The sequence below is a fragment of the Poeciliopsis prolifica genome, unplaced genomic scaffold (genome assembly GCF_027474105.1).
Source record: "Poeciliopsis prolifica strain line A6 unplaced genomic scaffold, Auburn_PproV2 SCAFFOLD037, whole genome shotgun sequence".
NCBI classification, from domain to species: Eukaryota; Metazoa; Chordata; class Actinopteri; order Cyprinodontiformes; family Poeciliidae; genus Poeciliopsis; species Poeciliopsis prolifica.
The window spans coordinates 5,620,915-5,636,390 of NW_026562412.1; the positions used below are offsets into that span (position 1 = coordinate 5,620,915).

Genomic DNA, 15,476 nt, shown 5'->3' on the forward strand with positions numbered 1-15,476 from the left:
TTCAGCAAATTTTTAACTTAAGATTATAAATTTCTAGGTTTTCTTTCTAGAAGGTTTCTGAGATTAATCTCAGGATGTGATTTTTTTTTTTAGTGGTAATTTTTACATCTTTTTATTGTGACGCTGCCCTCCGATCTGCCCTGTAGTTGCCCTCCGTGGCCTGTAGACGGCGCTGTTTCTCATTGCAGAGTGTTTCTGTTTTTCCTGCGTGTTTTAAGTGGCAGCCCCACTCTCTCTCTCTCAGTGTCTCTGCTGCTTCAGGAGCAACAAATTCTGATCTGGGATGTTGGGAACTCTCTGAATCCGCTGGTTGTGTTTTCCCCCTGCCGGTTCTGGTTCTGTTCCTTCCGCAGGATGGGTTCTATCATAACTTAGCTGTTCCAGACCTGTTGGAGGACTGCTTGCACGTTTCCACGCACCGGTTCGGACATGGAGGACCTGATCCGGCTCTCCGACCAGGACCTGCAGAGGTTCGGGAAGGAGGACCTGATCCGGACGCTGCGGGCTCTGCAGAACCGCAGCACGGAGGTGATGCTGGAGCACGGGAAGCTGATGAAGGACGTGAACCGCAGCCTGCAGGTCCACCTGCAGGAGATCCGGAGCCTGAAGGAGGTGAACCAGAAGCTGCAGGAGGACAACCAGGAGTTGCGGGAGCTCTGCTGCTTCCTGGACGATGACCGGCAGAAGGACCGGAAGGTGTCCCGGGAGTGGCAGCGCTTCGGCCGCTACACGGCCGGCGTGCTGTGGCGGGAGCTGGGGCTGTACCAGCAGAAGCTGACCGAGCTGGAGGCCGGGCAGGAGGCTCTGTGGGCGGAGAACGCCGAGCTCAAGGAGATCGTCCTCATGCTGGACGAGGAGAGGAGCGGAGCCGGGTCCCGGAGCTCCATCGACAGCCAGTCCAGCCTGAGCGGACCGGTGCCGCCCCGGGACGGAGGCGACGGGAGCAGCGGGGGGAGTCCGGACCACCAGACCGCCTACCTGAAGGGCTGCGGGGGGAAGGCGGGCCCTCTGCGGCGCTCCGTGGACGATCTGTCCGCTCATGGAGGCACCGGTGAGTTCTATCGAATCAAAATATATCGAAAGTAAAAAATATCGAAGAATCTGGTTCTGGTTTACAGAGTGGAGCATATCCACGAAAGTTCAGCGGAAGGAAAAAGTGTGCAAACTAAGTAAGATAAACTAAAAGTACAGATAATAATTAGTAAGTTACTTTCACTTGAGTAACGTTTTGGAAAAAAATTACTTTTGTACTTTTTTACTGCAGGGTAATTTTATTACTAAGTATCTGTATTTGAGTGAATAACTATACCAAATGAAGGACAAACATATCCAAAAATTCAGTTTTTGGTTAAATTTAATAAAGTTTTATTTTGTAAGAAACTGATTTTGAAAAATGTCTATTTTTCCTTATTTTTTGTCATTATGTTATTTATATTAATTATTCGCATTTTGTTTACACGTGACTTTATATTTGAGTCCTTATGATGTCATTTTAAGTTTTGATTAGTCACTCTGTACTTTTTACCAAATACTTTTTTACTTTTACTTGATTAAAATATGTTGAAGGTGTGCTACACTCACTTTAGTACAATATTTAGGCACTCTACCTATCTCAGATAAGAATACAAATATAAAAATGTCCATGAAACAGACCATGCTCAACATGGCTTTCATTTCTGATGAGAGTAATGAGAACAGAATAGAAAATAGTGGGACAGAAACTGTCTTTATTATCAAGCAAAGTGGAAATTCAACTGATTCAGGTAGAAATGATCAAACAAAAAGTTTTTAAAGTGTAATAATAATACTAATAATTAATAATATACTGTATTCTTCTCAGATCATATTCACAGTATGTTGAATGGAGGTGAAAGTAAACCAAACAAAATAAAAGTAAATACAATACTGTATGTGTGAACAAAGCAGTCCTCCATTTTAAGCAAATGCTAGATTATAAAACCACTCAGCTATAATAGCCAATTAGGTAAAAATCTCAATTTGCTTCCTGTTAACTCAGTTTTTAAAAAAATAGATGTTGCAGAAAAATTCACTGAAGTGATTTTTCTTATTTCCGTTCGACTTATTTTTCCTGTGCAGCTTTAAACCCTGAACTTATTCCGGTTTATTGGCCCGTAACATTTGGGAGTCGCATTAATCTGGAAAAGGAGAATTCAAAGTTCAGCTCATGTTGAAGAGAATTTAAATGTTGAATACAGATAACAGTTTATAACACGCTGGTTAAAAGCACAACATAGTGTAAATTTATAGTTATCATAACAGTATGTTTATCACTGAGAACAGTTATTTTTTGCTATGAACCCAAAGCAAATATATTAATGTTTCTAATTTTGGTTTATTTGTGGTAACCCATATTGTTACTGTAACAATCACCAATAGGATTGCATATTCCTAATATTGTGCATCTATTATGAATAAATGAGGATAATATCAAAAACTAGACTCATTTCAAATTCAAATATTTTAGGAATTAAACTTTTCCGTTGAGGCACATTTTTGTATTAAAAAAAAAACACCAAGCAGGTTTTTGGTGTCTAAAAAATGAGCCGTTTCAAAAACCTCAGGATTGTTAAGTCAGAAAATGGAATTGTGTCGTTACCTAGCAACCCCGGCTGAGCCAGGCCGTTCCCTAGCAACTGAAGTGGCGCTCCAGAATGTTTGGTCAGCTGGTTTTACCAGTGTAAAACCTCTGATTTTGTTCAAAAAATGTAATTAACATGTTTTGTAAAGCCTGTATTCAAACCGGTTCAACGAAGCATCGTCTCCAAGAAAGATAATCGTAATGAACAAAAGGTAAACAGTCACTGAAATAAATGAACTTTTCAGTAACGATCCTGAATAAAGAGCAGGTAACGTGAGTCCAACTTCAGAAGTATATTTTTGGCCTCACACACAGATGGTTTCTGTGTCGAGCCCGGTCGGCACAGATGGTCCCGTCGTGATGACTTCAACAGGTCTAATGAGGATTTAGCACCTTAGCTGTGACACTATGAGACAGAGCACAGATGGAGGATCAGTCGCCGTCGAGATGCAAGTCAGGAGTTTTCTTAATAGCAGATCTCAGAGTTTGTCTACTGAAGAGCTTAGAGTGAAAAACTGATCCTGACCAGACTATGTCTTGTATGGGTTCTGATTGACCCGCCTACTTTTACATCCAGTCCATTCAGAGATTTTATTTAATTGATCACACTTGACTATTTTTGTCAGTTTTCAATGAGTCCGTTTCTCTAGGACTGATTTCCCCTGAATTATATTTCACTTTTTACTTCACATGGCAAGTAAAGGAGTTGGTTACACATGAAAACATTATTTGTTGGGCCAATTTTGACCAGCTTTCTTGATGCAAACAAATGACTCGCAAATGTTTGACAAAGAGAAACTAACTTGGTTTCCTTGAAATCTTGTGTGAATTTTGGTATAATTACTAATTTCAGTGTTTTGGTCTCATCCATTTCCGGTGTGTTTTAGCTTTAGCGTTAGCTCACTTGATACATACTACATCCCTACTATTTCTACTGTGTTTTAGCATTAGCATAGAAGCCACACCCTCTTTCTCTGCTTTTCTTAGCTTTAGCTGCGGTGCAGATCTCACCAGATCAACAGCAAATCCCAGTTTTTGAGCTATAATGATGCACATTCTGTCACTTTTTCTGATTTTTCAGTAAGAACGTGGGTAAATAAATCTGACTTTGCCCCAGTGTTAATTTTTATACTCTTAATTCTGCAGAATTAAATGTGAAACAATATTCAGAATTATGTATCAGAAAATAAATAAGAGTAGATTCAGAACCTGCGGTTTTGCAATCTAAGAAGCTCTGTGTTTTATGTAAATATTCCCCAATACTGCCAATTTAGATCATCTCTGAAACACACACACAAAAAACAAAGTAATTTGTGTTTTGAAAAACTGTCAGGCCTTACAGGGATTTGTTGAGGAAAAGCTACTTAGTGATAATTTCCCACATTCCTGAGCGCACAGATCCCAGAAGCTTTGTGGGAAACAACCCTGATGTTGAAGTGATAAAGAGGCATTGTTTTATCCAGCATGGCTGGGGAAAATCCACCTGCTGGGATGAGACCGGCGAGGTGGTTAAACGGGGCAAATGAGCAATTAACATCGATGAATATGAGCAGAACAGATAAATCATTGTGCGAGTTTGCATTGTGCACATGCAGCGTTTTTTGTGTGGGACTTTCAGGGCGTGTTTGTGCTGAGGTCGAGTTTTTCTCTGCTTTCAGCCTCAGTTTCTTACAGCACCAGCAGGAATGTGACGGATTTTATTTAAAGGCGATTAATCTTCAATAGTTCCAGCAGTCAAATATTTACAGGCTCTGCTGTTGGGGAATATTTCCATTTTGTTCTGATAGCGCAGGAGGATTGAAATAATATGGAAATGTGAAGAATCATCTGAACTTTGAGTCCAGTTTATTTTAGTTTAGACCATTTCAATTTGATTCAGTTCAGCTTATTTATTTTCAATTTAATCTAATTTAGTTGAATTTATTACAATTCAGTTTGGTTGAATTTTATTTGGTTTAATCACAAATATCTCATAACTAGTTGATCTCTCAGTCAAGTTATCTAGAAAAAGCCAGTCACAAGACAAGTTCCTTACATGTGTGCTGGATGCTAAGCTACAGATGGCAATTAATAGTCTATAAGATTAAAATGAGTTTAATTCAACTGATTAATATCGTTCATTTAAACCTTCTTTTGCCTTTGCAATTCCCTTATGTAGTTTGGCCTCCATCAGGCAGAGGGCGCTGTTGGTCGTCCTTAAGCGGTTTGGACCTGTTTAATGATGTGTGAAAAGGGCTATTTTCTTTCTATTCAGTCAGTATTTAACACAGCTGATCCCAAAAATGGAATATAAACATTTATAAAAAATAAAAAAAGATGTGCTTTAACTCATTAATCGATAACATTGGTCAACAGCCAAAACACTGTCTGGGGTTTGTCAAATGTTTCAGGGTAATTTTGACGCACATTGGTTTTGCTCCATCAGGTCAACATCAAGCAACATGAGTATCAAACTTTTTCTCAGTTTGAGTTTCGTCCTAATTCAGTTAAAAAAAAAAAAAAGCACAACTTCCAAAAATATTTTTTGCAACCCAGTATAACTTTCATCCTCATTCTAAACTAATACAACCCAGATAAAGTCATTTTATTCTCTTTCCTTCCTTTAAGACAAACGTTAGAGACGAAGCTGAGAATATAAATCCTTAAAATCACTGCAGACCTATTAATCCTTTATCATTAGTCCTGCTGTAAAAGCAGCTACATCTCTGAACCAGTGCTTCTTTCTTTCCCAGTGATGTGGTGGTATTTTTCCCAGTTGGCCTCATTCCTGACACATTTGTGCTCCCTGCGCCATCTGTCTCTGCATTATGTGGCAGACAATGGAGGGGGGTGTTGCTCTTCAAAGAGTGGCTGTGCAGAGCTTCCCATAAACTCCCCCCCCTTCCCAATCCTCTCTGTCCCATCCTCTGTGGGACGGCCGGGGTCAGAGGTCGAGCCTCAGATTTTATGGGGGCCCCACCTCAGCTGACGTCTGTTTTATCAGTTCAGATGCGGAGTGGTGAACTAACAGGACCAGAAATGCACATGAACAGTGGTTAAACTGGGTTTTATGGGGGGTTGTCTGAGGTCAGGGTGAAGGAGTGCAGCTTGAGAATGGCTAAAGAAATATCTCATGGTGGAAATTCTGCAAACTCAGAGGAGTTCCTGGAAAGAGTTCAAGTAAAACAACCTTTTAATTTGTTGTAAGAGATAACTGTATCGTCTGTAAACGCAAACATTCGAGGGATTTTCAAGTCGCGTCGATTTGTATAGAAACATCGCATGTTGTTGACATCCTAAATTTCACATTCTCACAATGCTGGAGGCCAGAAAGACTTTTCTTTTACCTGCCATCTGTAGCTGCGCTGCCAAAGAAGAATAATTCTGTTAGAGAAATGAAACCTGAATATGTAAATACTATTAATGTAATGCAGTAAAGGGAAAATAACACAGAAAAACCATTAAAGAACAACTCAAAGCCACTCGTATACTTACTGTACATACAGACCCATTACCAAAGCAACTGACTGACAACAGCTCCACTACTGTATCAGGATTCAATGCAAGCTCCTCCAAAAAACATGCAAACATTTCTCAGACAAAAAGCAAAACATTCAGTACGATACAGTTTTATGTTTTCAGGGTTGATGTTTAGTTTGCGATTATTAATAAGTGATCGTCTGAACACAGTGGTGATTTATTTTATTAGGTCATTTAAGCACCAACTCTTGGTATGTTGGTTGTCTGTTCTTATTTCTCAACTGAACCACAACATCCCAAATTCTGCAGCACATCTACAGGTTATGGTTGTCATAGTCAAGCTAGCATAACTGACCTACTTCCCTCTTCCTTGCTAAATTTTTGTTTATATTTAAGAGAGGAAGCAGTTCCAAAAGAACATTATTCACTTTAAGATATTCTCTAACAAGCATTGACAGATTTCTAAATAAACCATTTCTCCTTTTAATTGATCTCCGATTGGTTTTGACAATCTCAAGAACTAAATCGGTTGAATTTCATCTCAAGAAGTTCTTCTGCAACAATCTTTATATTGGAAAAATTTAAACGTTCCAATTGGGTATCGGTACCTCAATAGATGCAGTGTTCGAAGTAAACTGGTGCCAGTTTAACCAGTTCAAACATGTTTGCAGGCTGTGGGGCTACTCCACTCTTTCAGCTTTTAATCTCCAGCTAATCCTTCCTTTACACCAATAATCTTTTTCCACTGAATATTGCTCTTATTTTCAAGCACTGTTGAGTTTTATGTTTTTTTAATCGCATGGGTTTCTTTAGAAAGAGACCTCATGACTTGTCTGAAACTCAGACTCTCACAAGGACTTCATTCTTTTGCTGCTTGGTTGTTTTTTATCTACTAAAACGTTGGTCGTAAAACGATGTACACAGTTCACGAGGCAAGATGATGCACAATAAACGGTTCCCAAGACTTTTTAAATAAAACTTGAATGTCCCACTTTGTGTTTATGAAGTTGAATAAAGAGTGAAGAATAACAAATCAAAAGTTCAGTCCAGGTTTGACTCTAAGAGCAAAAAAATAAGCATTCAAATATTTGTAAGTATATTCTTGATCACAAATGCTTCGAAAAAAACATCTGTTCAGTGAAGAATAATGTCCAGCTTTGGTAAGTTTAAGTATTTTAGATTTTGTTCTAGAAGTGTTTAAATAGTACCTATGTTAGCCAACACAATTTAAAAGTGATCAGAGAAAGTTTAATGCTACTTTAACCAGAGGAAGACACACTGACTGAACCGGACAGTTGCTTTAGACCAATTTACTCTACATTGGATCACACAAACCTGTTGCACTGAAACTAAAAGTCTAATTAAAAATGCAGAAACTGCATATTCTAATGTTTGCTTTAAGATCGTGAACATACCAAAGTACACAAAATCAACTGCTTCATAACCAACAACAGTAAAATACTGGACATGAGTACATTTAAAAAGTACTTATGGTTTGAAAACTAGTGGCTCTAATAAAGTACCCTGTAGATTTCCATCACTAAGTTTTTGTGCTTTAAATATGTAGCTCTGACCTCAGTTAGTTTCCAGCTTAATATGTTTTCCAAACCAATTGGAAACATTAACATGTTTTCCTTCCTAATGCAGAAAGAGAATCTACTATAAGTTGGATACTTTATCCAAGACTTGATGTATAAAACCTGTTAGGACTCATCTGAAAGCACCCAGAGATTTAATTAAACCTGAGTGAAAATGGTCTCTCATTGGTATTTCAATGTCCGCCATGTTAGTGTCTTCATGTGGAGACTCACTGGCACTAAGACAGGAAGGAAGGTTAACTGATCTGTGCTGACCGTCTGTAATTAAAGGATGCCCTCTGTTTTATTTTGTCAGCACAATCTGCTCTGGTGTGTGTGAGGTCAGCAGCTTATCTGCAGCGGTGACTTTCACTACTTCTGCCAGGACGTTACTTTTCTGGACACAAATCAACAACCCAACGAACAGCCATGTCTGCTCATTGGACCTGAAGTGGTTCTGCTTGTAGGAGTTAATTGAAACCTCACCAGAGGAACGCTGTGAGCGTTTTGTTGCAGCGAGCGCCTCACTGTATTTCCCTGCTGTCATGCCAGATGAAAATAGATTTATGGAAGTCTGTTTACACGGCAAGAATTTCAAACTGTGGCATCAAGTGACGCAAAGTGGGTGTGGAACCATGTTGTGTTTTTCCCCCAATAAATCTGCCACATGTTTTTATTCAGAACAGCTTAAAGTTATTTCTGGATAAAGTTTTAGTCAGAACAGACTGTGGTTAAAACCAAGGTTGACATTTTCAATTCCTTGTAAAGTGGCATCAAAATAATGTACACATGGGAAAAAGAAACGCTTTGATGTAAGAAGCGTTTTACCCCCAGAAAGCTTCCGGGTGTAAAAACTAAACATTTCTTCTTGCTACAACTGCAAACTGTAATTAGTCTTGTGTGCAAGACCAACACAAAGTAAATATGTTTTTATTTGGTTAACTAATAAAAATCTGAAAAGTGAATCAAACTCCTTAAAGATAGTTATTCTTACTGCAGAGGTGTCTTAACTCATTTTCATCTTGGGCCAAATTAAGATCATAAAGCCTCTTAAAGAGCCGGTTGTGCAAAAAAGTGTGGGGATTTGTTCATTTTGTGTGAATTGTCAAGAAACTGGAGGGACTGATTGATATAACAGATAAAAACTGCATTAATTTGATTGGTAACATATGCTTTAGAGATATGAATTTGCCAGCTGTGTACATCTACAGATATACATTTTCATCCATTCAGCTGAAGTTCAGTCAGATTAGATGGAGAATTAGCAAGTCTCGCTAAAGTTTCTCTGGTGGGTTTTGATCAGGCAATTGGTCACAATAGATTCTGTTTAGGAGTTTAAATGTAAACAATCGGTTAGATACAAATTCATCCCACACTTTTCAGGGTTTTTTATATAAAGTTTAAAAACCATGCATTTTTTTATTCCCTTTTCACAATTATGCCCTACTTTGTGTTGATATGTGGTTGTAGCTTGACAAAGTGTGAATCGGGGTATAAATAATTTGGATGATTGAATAAAAAAGGTCCACTGACCTTGTTCCCAGTCAGGAAATACTCAGGAAACTCTGAGGAGACCATTAGATCCTTAATGGTCCCTGAAGATCCTGGAAATGTTGCCATTTTTAATCTCTTGACTCAGTGTAATGGGGCCTTCAGGAGTGAATGCAAACATGTCTTTAAATCAAAAATCCTGAAAATAATGTTAATGTTCTCTAAGGTTTTACAAGAACACAATAGGTTTCTTCTCTAAATGTATGTTTTTATCAAAACTGTGTATTACATGTGATAATTTAAAGTTCTTTTTCATCAGTATTTTCAGTCAAATTAGGTGAGTAATCAGCCTCATTTTTAATCTCTTGATTTAACCTCTCAGGTCAAACCTGCAGAAACTCATCCTGGAATATCTTAAATTGTAATTATGCTTGACATGAAAGTATCTGTGAGGTGTATCAGCGAACAGCATGCCAGTCACCTGTAGAGAGCTGTGCCCTGCAGCAACAGCATCAAACGAAATCAAAAACATCTGCTTGGATTCCACTGTTCACTGAAATAAAAATTAAAACCTGTTCACATTTACAACAGCTACGGCTTTTATTGCAGGTGAAAGTTTATGACAGAACAGGTTTCATTCCCTGTCAGTGGACCTTTTGTGCCAGAAATTCCTCCCCGTTAACGGAAACGTGCTTTGAAATCAGCACGTGCGTTCAAACGCTGGGGTTGGGTCTCGCTAAATACTGGGATTTCGCGACCAGATTAGTCGACTTAACTGGAATCCGTTTTGAAAAAAAAAAATCAAGAATGTGTTCTCAGCTGCAGGTGCAAATTAATTTGCGTGGGTTAGTATGTCTAAAAAACGCACATGAGAATATAAAAAAAAAATCTGATTTATAAGCTTAAAAATTAGATTCAATTGGGGTTTTTTGTCAATATCTTTTTAAAACTGAGATTGCTTATTGCTTCTACAGTAATTTTCTCAATCACAAGGATGAGTTATTAAAATTAGAATGTTTCTTTAGGAATTTACACCAAACTGTCACTGAAACATTAACTAATGTAGTATTTATGTGGGTTTTTTGTAGATATATCAGAGTGCTACATCAGAGAGCTAGAGAACAAGGTGAGGATCCTGGAGGATGAAAAGAAACTGCTGACAATGCAGGTAACTTTTATTCTTGTATTCACTTTATTTGACATTTATTTGCTGCAGGCCCCTTAAACAAGTTTTTAATTACAGCGTTTTGTGTCAGTGACTCTGAGTTGCAACATCATGTCAGGACTTGTGTTGTCTTTGCAGACGTGACTCATAAAATCAAATTTATCAGCATCAGTTACTTTTTAAATAATGCAGCACTTTTTATTGATTTTACAATAATGCTAGTTTGGTTTTTAAGAGGCCACTTTATATTCTTTACGGTGTATTTCTATCTCTACTGCAAAAACTAAAATTTTTACCAAGTAGTTTTAGTACCAATGTCTTTAAAAATAAGACAAAACTAACATGAAAGTAACTTTTCACCAAGATGCAGGAGTTATTTTAAGTCAATAATTCCTTTCCATTGATGAAATAGTCCTAGTTCCACTATAACATAAAGTGTTGTTTTGCTTGGTATTCTTCTTCTTTATTTTTAATACAAACATGATTGTGCTTAAAACGTTTATTTTTGGGTGTTGCTGCTCTCAGTTTTGGTCTGGGACTGAGTAACACATCAGGCTTTGGTCTGATTTGTATTAGAGAACGCAGTGACCTATTGATGAGCCCAACCAGAGCAGCTGACTCCTGCCAGTAAATGCAAACACTGCAGCTCTCCTGTCACGTACGGCTTCAGCAGCCTCCTTTTCTCTATATAGTTTGATTTCTTTTACCTGTAAATCCTGAAGCATATGAATGAAAACCATGAAATATAATATTGGCTTTGGTTGAAGCTGTAGTGTTTTTTACACGTCTGTTTAAATCGTTACAGAATTGACCCTCTGCAACTATGTCACTTAATTAAGCGACATGACGTTCAGTAGTATTGAACGGAGTGACTGCGATTGTTTTTCTTTTTGCCAGCATAGCCATGGCTTTACTTGATTTTCTGTGGAAATAGCACACCTAGTTTGGCCTCCTAGATGGCGCAATTTATAAAAGCTGGAAATAGTTTAGATACCGATCCATACATTCTCCCTCCTGACCTGTTTGTCGATTTGATGAGATCTGCCTGAATTTACGCCACATGATTCAAACCACCACGTTATAAAAGGCGTTACTACAGAAGAGTATTTGTGAACCTGGACTGAACCTATCCCAAATTTATTTGGTAGATTTGAATTTAATGACTGGATTTGCCATAAGCAATTTAAATAATTCAGATTTGGAAATTGTCAGAATTTTGAGAAAAAAGTAAAGTCTGAATTCTGAGACAAAAGTCTTAATTCTGAGAAAAAAATCGGAATTCTACAAAAAAGTTGGAATTCTGAGGAAAAACATCAGAATTCTGAAAGAAACGTCGGAATCCGGAAAAAAACAACAACAAAAAAAAAAACATCGGCAATCTGAGAAAAATTTCTGAGTCCAGAGAATTACATCAGAATTTGGAGGAAAGAAGTTAGAATGTTTCAATACTAAGAAAGTCGTAATTCTGAGAAAAAGTCAGAATTTTGACAGATTTTTTTATGTTTGTTCTCGTCAGAACCATCCTCGGACTCCCAGTGGAGAACTGTCCCCCACAGGGTTCTACCTGCCTCTGGCACAGAAACCCGAAGCTGTGGTCCATGCCATGAAGGTAAACTCTGAACACTGTGCGGTAAGAAATATTTTATTATTCTGTAATTGATTCTAAGTGTGTGTAGGTGCTGGAGGTTCATGAGAAGCTGGACAGTCAGAACTCCAGGGAATACAATGAAGACCTCAACGATAAGGAGAAAGCCATCGTCAGAGAGATGTGCAACGTGAGTTTCATTCTTGATTCAGTGTTTCTCCTGAATACTTTCAGAGTTGGGTTGTAACTGGGTTACATTTACTTTAGCAACTTTTTTAAAAAATCTATATTTTTAGGAGTATTTTTATTCCTATCAGGAGTAATTTTATTTTGAAGTATCACTACTTTTGAGTAAAACGTCTGAAGGTTGTTTTAACCAGACACACACTCACCTGCAGTTTTGATACAATTTCACGTTTTATATTGAAAAAAAGATTCTTTTTTTGTTTTGCATAAATTTGAAATTACATGTTACTTATATTAATCATTTTCATTTTGATTCTTAAAATACCAAAATACATTTGGCTGGTCAAATAATATAATGTTTGTGTATTAAATGGTTGCTGTTTTGATCAGTTAATATTTGAGTTGACTTTTTACCAAATATTTTTCTACTCTTACTCGAGTAATTTCTTCCTGTTAAGCGCTGACAGCTGTATTTCTTGCCTTGCAGGTGGTTTGGAGAAAGCTGGGCGACGCTGCAGGCACCAAGCTCTCTGTTCGACAGCAGCTGTCAGGAAACCAGCTCCAAGATCCGGTCCAGTAGGAGAACCCACCACCAAACCCACAGCATGATCCTCAAACGGATGCAGTCGGGGGAAATGGACACACCTTTAACTACACAAATGCACAAAGTTTCAACAGTCCTGGACAGGATGCTGAAACGGCTCGCTGATGCCACCATGTGGATTTACTGTGTAAATACAGTTTTAAATCGGTATATGTTCAGATCCATCCACAGTCTTCCACTTTCCTGAGATCTCAGAGGTAAGCGGTCCAAGGCGTCCTTCTCCCTACTGACTCCAGATCGCTTGGACCCTTCATTGGGTTCTGGGTCTCCCTTCATCTCTATCGACGACATCCTCCTCTACAACTGGATTTCCCCCCATAAACTCAGAGGGGACCTCTAAGGGAGCCGATTTCAGTCTAACTTGGTAAAAACCAGCCCCTTTCTCTACGCTTTGCTTCCCACAAAGAGCCTGAGCCATCGGCGGCAATTCAGAAACGATCGCTAATGGCTAACGGTCGGCCGTGACGTATGCAATGCGCCAGTATCGCCCCAATGAAGCTCATCGGAAGTTGCCTGCTTTTTATTTTTAAACAGCCGTCCTCCATTGTGAAGAGAAACGCATCGAGCTGAACGAGACGGCTGTGAATGTTAGCTTAATATCTGGAAACATGGCCCACACGCACTGAAGGGTTCCGTTCACTTCCTCTGCTAAAACTACAGACAGACTACAACTGTAAAACAGCGCAGAAAATCGACGTCATCGTTCTCGACGTCTTCTGTTCGCTGATTGGCCGGTTGGAATGCTAAATTCTAAATCCGAAGCTTCATATTTCAGCTTCACCAGGACAGACTGGAGAATTGTATTCATGAAGAGACAAAGCTGTGATTTATCTGCCTGTTTTCTGCGCCATTCTGCAGTCACGCAGAACCACAGCATTCAAATTTTTTTATTTTTTTAATTTTAGAACCACAGCATTCCCTAGGTTTCCACAGGCCATAGTGACGTCGGCTCGTCTGGCGCCGCCATTTTGTTTGACAGTTAACGACACAATATTTGGGCCAGACTAAGATTTAGTTTTATTCTTAATTACGAGAATTAAGTCACAATTTTAGGGGAATTGAGTAGTAATAAAATAAAAGTACCTAACCCAAACTTTTTTTTCTAATTTTTTTTTAACTTCCCTGCTAATATTATGACTGCATATTCTCATAATTAAACAAAAATTCTGGTAGCCTAGCCTTAATACTAAAAAAAGGGGAGGGGGGTACTTTTTGGTAATTTATAATTTCTTTTTTTCTTTTTTCGAAAAGAAAGCAAGGGGATCAAATCAAATTGGAAATTGCATCTGGTAAAAAATCGGAGATTTAATTTTCATACCATATCACCCAGCCCTACGCAGAAACAACACACTCTCTGTGTACCTTGTTAGGTACACCTTTTCAGTTGCATGCAGAGGAGAATGGACAGACAGTGTTGAGATATAAAGGCGATATTAGGTTGAATAATTGATTATTACTTCAGTGAATACACCCAGAAGGAGAAGTTCACCTTTAAGTCTCAACAGAATCACATCTTTGGCAAACATGATGAACTGTCCCAGCCATGCTGCAGCTTTTCCTTCCATCTTAGCACAATGTTTGACGTCTTTTAACATGGCTGGCTAATGCATATCCTCTAAATAGCAAGGACCTTTAATTCATCTACATCAGAGGAATATGAAAGCATGTTTTTGCTTCAAAGTAATTTTTTAAAAGAATCTCTTCTTAGAAATTTCAGTTGCCTACAGCTGAAATAAAGTTGCTGTCTGTTGCTTGTTTGTGCAGAACTGAAATTAGAGGATGATGTGGAAAATCTCAACAAAATCAGTGCAAACACTTTCTAATAATCCAATTATTTACACTGATTTGTTCCCCAAACTCCTGAGCAACCTCAGATATAAATGCTTTACCTTGAGCCTGATCTGACTGAGGAAACAGAGGATCAGTTTTCCACAAAGTTTGTTGTTAATTTGATCCCACTGGTGTTTAAGAGTATGTACTATGTGCTCCCTTTCTGTCAGGAGTAGATACGCTGCCTTAATGTAGATTTTACAGCTTATATATCTGTTAAGTAAATGGAGTTTAGCTGGATTTTAAACCTGCCCACAGTGATTCAGAGTTTTCTGTCTAAAAATAAACACAATACTTTAAATTAGGTTTTATGGTCTGAAATAAATGCTTTTGTTTGTAAGTAAAAAACGAGACGAGCACATTTTATTGTATGGATTGGTGGAAAAGAAAAACATTAGAAACAGCTGGTTTCTGTATGTGTGTATGTAGCTGCAGATGTATTTTAGCAAACCTGTTATTCATGAGAATAGCTTAAGAAAATGAAAATACTTTTAGATGAATATTAAATTTTTTTTTATAAATGTGTGCTGCTTTATTGCTTGTTTAAATTGCCATGTGTGAAGAAATGTTTATTTCAATTTCCTATTTATTCAATCTATATTCCTTACACATTACACTATTTTTTCTTTGCTGCTAAAAATCTAAAACTAAAAAATATCTAAATGATTTCAGGAAATTCATAGTTACAAAAATAAATAATAACATAAGTAGGTAAAATAACAAATTGATGATCACAGGAGCAAAAAATTCAAAATGATGTTGAAATTAAATAAGTCCAAGTATTGACATTAAATTAATCTAGTTTAATGCATGGGTTAAAAATCTCTTTATTGTTGGTGGTGCTATTGTTGGTTTTGTAGTTTAATTAATCAACTATTTATTTTTGTATCTTCATTTTGGCAGTTGTAGTCTTCCATATTAATTTAGAAGTAGGAAAAATGAAATAACAGCAAAATTTTATTCCACTTACTGACTCTGCA

General features: G+C 37.8%; 1 protein-coding gene across 1 annotated transcript; it reads left to right on the top strand.

Annotated features, from left to right (window-relative positions):
* The first annotated feature begins 213 nt into the window (after nt 1-213).
* Nucleotides 214-15,046, top strand: LOC129374900 (coiled-coil domain-containing protein 85C-A-like). The gene is made up of 5 exons (XM_055053604.1): nt 214-1,051; nt 10,215-10,294; nt 11,808-11,900; nt 11,968-12,066; nt 12,550-15,046. Exons 1-5 carry the CDS (start codon nt 430-432, stop codon nt 12,640-12,642), a joined length of 987 nt encoding a protein of 328 aa, XP_054909579.1. The 5' UTR covers nt 214-429; the 3' UTR covers nt 12,643-15,046.
* Nucleotides 15,047-15,476: the final 430 nt, after the last annotated feature.